This window comes from Diabrotica virgifera, chromosome 9 (genome assembly GCF_917563875.1).
Source record: "Diabrotica virgifera virgifera chromosome 9, PGI_DIABVI_V3a".
In the NCBI taxonomy this organism is placed as follows: Eukaryota; Metazoa; Arthropoda; class Insecta; order Coleoptera; family Chrysomelidae; genus Diabrotica; species Diabrotica virgifera.
In genome coordinates, this window is record NC_065451.1 from 93,339,854 (window position 1) to 93,344,302 (window position 4,449).

The 4,449-nt window shown below is 33.8% G+C and overlaps 1 protein-coding gene across 1 annotated transcript; it reads left to right on the forward strand.

The window, feature by feature from the left end:
* Window positions 1–2,725: 2,725 nt before the first annotated feature.
* On the forward strand, window positions 2,726–4,164 carry LOC126891120 (uncharacterized). Its single transcript, XM_050660300.1, has 2 exons — window positions 2,726–3,037; window positions 3,091–4,164. The coding sequence occupies exons 1-2, from the start codon at window positions 2,726–2,728 to the stop codon at window positions 4,162–4,164; spliced, it is 1,386 nt and encodes a 461-aa protein (XP_050516257.1).
* The last annotated feature ends 285 nt before the right edge of the window (window positions 4,165–4,449 follow it).

Below are 4,449 nucleotides of genomic sequence, written 5' to 3' on the forward strand. Positions count from 1 at the left end.
GTGTGTGTGTGTGTGTGTGTGTGTGTGTGTGTGTGTGTGTGTGTGTGTGTGTGTGTGTGTGTGTGTGTGTGTGTGTGTGTGTGTGTGTGTGTGTGTGTGTGTGTGTGTGTGTGTGTGTGTGTGTGTGTGTGTGTGTGTGTGTGTGTGTGTGTGTGTGTGTGTGTGTGTGTGTGTGTGTGTGTGTGTGTGTGTGTGTGTGTGTGTGTGTGTGTGTGTGTGTGTGTGTGTGTGTGTGTGTGTGTGTGTGTGTGTGTGTGTGTGTGTGTGTGTGTGTGTGTGTGTGTGTGTGTGTGTGTGTGTGTGTGTGTGTGTGTGTGTGTGTGTGTGTGTGTGTGTGTGTGTGTGTGTGTGTGTGTGTGTGGTGTGTGTGTGTGTGTGTGTGTGTGTGTGTGTGTGTGTGTGTGTGTGTGTGTGTGTGTGTGTGTGTGTGTGTGTGTGTGTGTGTGTGTGTGTGTGTGTGTGTGTGTGTGTGTGTGTGTGTGTGTGTGTGTGTGTGTGTGTGTGTGTGTGTGTGTGTGTGTGTGTGTGTGTGTGTGTGTGTGTGTGTGTGTGTGTGTGTGTGTGTGTGTGTGTGTGTGTGTGTGTGTGTGTGTGTGTGTGTGTGTGTGTGTGTGTGTGTGTGTGTGTGTGTGTGTGTGTGTGTGTGTGTGTGTGTGTGTGTGTGTGTGTGTGTGTGTGTGTGTGTGTGTGTGTGTGTGTGTGTGTGTGTGTGTGTGTGTGTGTCTGTGTGTGTGTGTGTGTGTGTGTGTGTGTGTGTGTGTGTGTGTGTGTGAGATCTCATGTTTTCCAAGGAAATCTCATGCTCTCATGATTTTATTGCAAAATCTCATGCTTTTTAACTTATTGACATAGTGACAAAAAAAAGGTATATTAAACATTATTTGTAAACTACAGATAACAAAGTGAGCATAAACAAATTTTGCTTATGTCACAAAAACTATGCCACTAAAAATTTTCAACCCAATAACAAGGAATGTATAATGTATGAGAATGCATAAACACTTTTAGCACGAAACTGAATCCCAACATTTCACAACATCGTCAATCGTGCTTAATGGTATAAATAAATGGCAAGGTCGCGCATTGAATGTGTGGTAATTTGATTATTCCTGTCGGGTAATCCCCGAAAACGATAATAGGTATCTTTAGTTTTTAAGATATTATAAGTGTGCCAAACAGGTGTTCGTATTCGTTAAAAGATTTTATAATGATGAGTGATAGTAATAGTGGTAGTGCAACTGAAACTGACCAAAACCAACTTGGACCTAGCTCTAGCTCAGCTAAAAGGAAGAAAGTTTACAAACAACAGTTTAAAAAAGATTGGGTGAAATTACCAGGATACCATTGGGTAGAATGCAGTAAAAAGGGAACAATGTATGCATGGTAAGAAATTTTAACCCGTAAGTACTAACAGCTTAAATCAATGACGGAAACACTAACTAACCGCCTGACAGACGGGTTTAACATTTTTAGGGGTAATCTTGTTTTTGTTAAATATTTTAATGCAAAGAAATATTTCGATGACTTACTGGAAGTATTGATTATCTAAAAAGCACAGTAATTAATCTAGTTTTTCTGTAGTTATCAAAATAAAAAACATTATAACAAGAATGGAAGGATTGTTTGTGTGAATTTTTACTCCTGAAAAAAAGTGCGATAAAAATTAAACGAATTGAAGAATCTTGATAAAAATTTACAATCTCGTTAAGAAAAGAGTAAGAAACACGAAAATAAATTTTTTTTAAAAAAATATTAAAACAAAAAAAAAACTGACAGGCACTCAAATTTGTACAGTGTACCAATGGTAGTCAGTATCAACATTTTCATTATAAATTGATTCAAATTCGACTTTGTCGTGTTCTACCTTATCAATTCATTTCAAAATAGTTTCCTCATAGCCTTTTTTTCCTTATTTGATCTTTTTTTGACCAACTGGGCACATTATGTTTAATGACGAACTGTGCACAAACACTAACACCCCGTCTATTAGATGGAAATCACACTTTGAGTCTAAATATCTTTGGAATAACAACTTCCCGGAAATTGCCGAATTCAATACTACTAAATAACAACCCAACTTGAAAAGTCATAAACGGGTGACCTTCAAAATTTTCCAGGTAGGGAAATATTCCACTTTCAACAAGTGAAGCCGTCTGAGAGACGGGGTGTTAGTACTTAAGGGTTAAATAATGTAATATGTATTTATATGGTTTTTATCAAAATATACCTAGGTACACGTATATCTAAACAAATTTTATTTTAGGTGTAAAATATGTAGATGTGACATTAATATAACTGCAGGAAAAGTACAGCTTTCTAAACATTCAGAATCCAGTAAACATATAAAATCTGTGCAGAATATTGAAGCAAATAGTGGAAGGCAGCAAAATATTGCCGACATGTTTTCAGCGAGCACGAGTAAATTAAATGTTGAGGAAAATGTGAAAGAAGGCATTATACGTACAGCAGGACTTTTGGCTGAACATAATCTTCCAATGAATTTAATGGAACATTTAATTGATTACCTGAATGCTGTTTGTAAAGATTCGGAAATAGCCAAAAAAATGAAAGCAGGAAGAACCAAAATAACTAGGGTCCTCAAAAAAGTTACAGGAACATCACAAAAACATATTTGATTGAGCTCATGAAAACTAAAAAGTTTAGTTTAATAGCTGACGAGTCGACAGATAATTCCTGTATTAAGCATATGTGTTTAGTGGTTAGAATGGCCATTGACCATAAAGTAGAAGATAACTTTTTAGATCTGATACCTGTAGTAGAGACTACAGGAGCTGTACTTTATGAGAAAATCATAAATTTTTTCACAAAACACGATATACCTTACAAAACAAATTTTATTGGTTTTGCTTCTGATGGAGCTAGTAATATGGTGGGTATTAGAAATTCATTAGTCAGTAGACTACAAGAAAATATACCAGGCATATTCACAGTCAAATGTATTTGCCACAGTTTTCACCTTTGTGCCTCCTATGCGTGCAAAAAGCTGCCAGAAGAAGTTGAACAACTAACAAGAGAGGTAAATATTAATATATTAAAGTAAAAATTCGTTTTGAATAAATATATTTTTAGGTTTATAACTTTTTTGCAAATAGCCCAAAAAGAGTTGAGGAACTAAAAGAGTTTCAGGAATTTGTCAATGTTGCTCCTGCTAAAATTCTTCACCCAAGTCAAACACGTTGGCTTTCATTGGAAAGTGTCATTAAACGACTTTTAAACCAATATAATGCTCTAAAACTTTATTTTGTTGATCAAGTTGCTAATAACATTACTCAAGCAGATTTAATTTTAGAGAAACTTAACAAGGAAGAAAAAGTGTTTTTATCTCATGCATTACCTATTTTTAACGATTTAAATAAATTAATGCAAAGCGAATCCCCAAAAATTCACATTCTTTACAAGGAAATAACAAATACACTTAAAATAATTCTAGACTTTTATATGAAAAGTGACATTATTAGTACTGAAAGTATTGATAAAATAGATTTTAAAAATCCCCAAAATTTTTTGCAACTGGATGATATGTATTTCTCAGCAGAAATAAATTCAAGCAGTTTAGATAAAAATAGGTTAGAAAAGGTTAAACTCAATTGTTTGAATTTTTACATTGAAAGTGTTCAACAAATTTGCTCCAGATTTCCCCTGAAAGATTCATTATTTGAAAAGATGGAGTTTATGGATCCAGAAGTCATTCGATCTCGAAAAATCAGATCTATTGGTCATATTTCTAAATTATGTCCCAATTTGTTTAATGTAGATATTCAAACAATTGACAATGAGTGGTTAGCATTAAGAAATTTTGTAATCGATTTTAAAGATGAATATAACGACATTTGTGAATTTTGGAAATATATCGCATCGATAAAAACTCCAGATCATAATGGGTTACGTTTTTCAAACCTAACGAATTTCGTTTTTAATTTGCTTACTTTACCTGTTTCAAGCGCAACTGTGGAAAGAGTGTTTTCCGTTGTAAATTTAAATAAAACAAAACAACGAAATAGACTGAAAACTTCTACCCTTACAGCAATACTCCACACAAAAAGTTTGGTGAATAAAAATAAAGCTATATGTTCAAATTTCCTCATACCAAAAGAAATGATTAAGAAACTAAATCAAAATATTTATGACTCAGACTCTGATTAATGTTTTTGCAATAGCTTTATTTTTACGTACCTATCTCATATGTTTGTTATTTTAGTCATTGAATAAATAATCGTTTCAGACTAACTAGTTCTTTTCATTTCAACTTGGGCAAGTAAGTACAAAACATTTTATTGTTCTTTTTCAAAATTGCTATTTTAAGGCAAATTATTCATTTTATACTAAATTTTACGACATAAATTCGGCTAGTAACAAATAACCTGCAAATCGTCTATCCTATCTCATGCTTTTATTTTTAAATCTCATGCTTTCTGGAATTATTTCTCA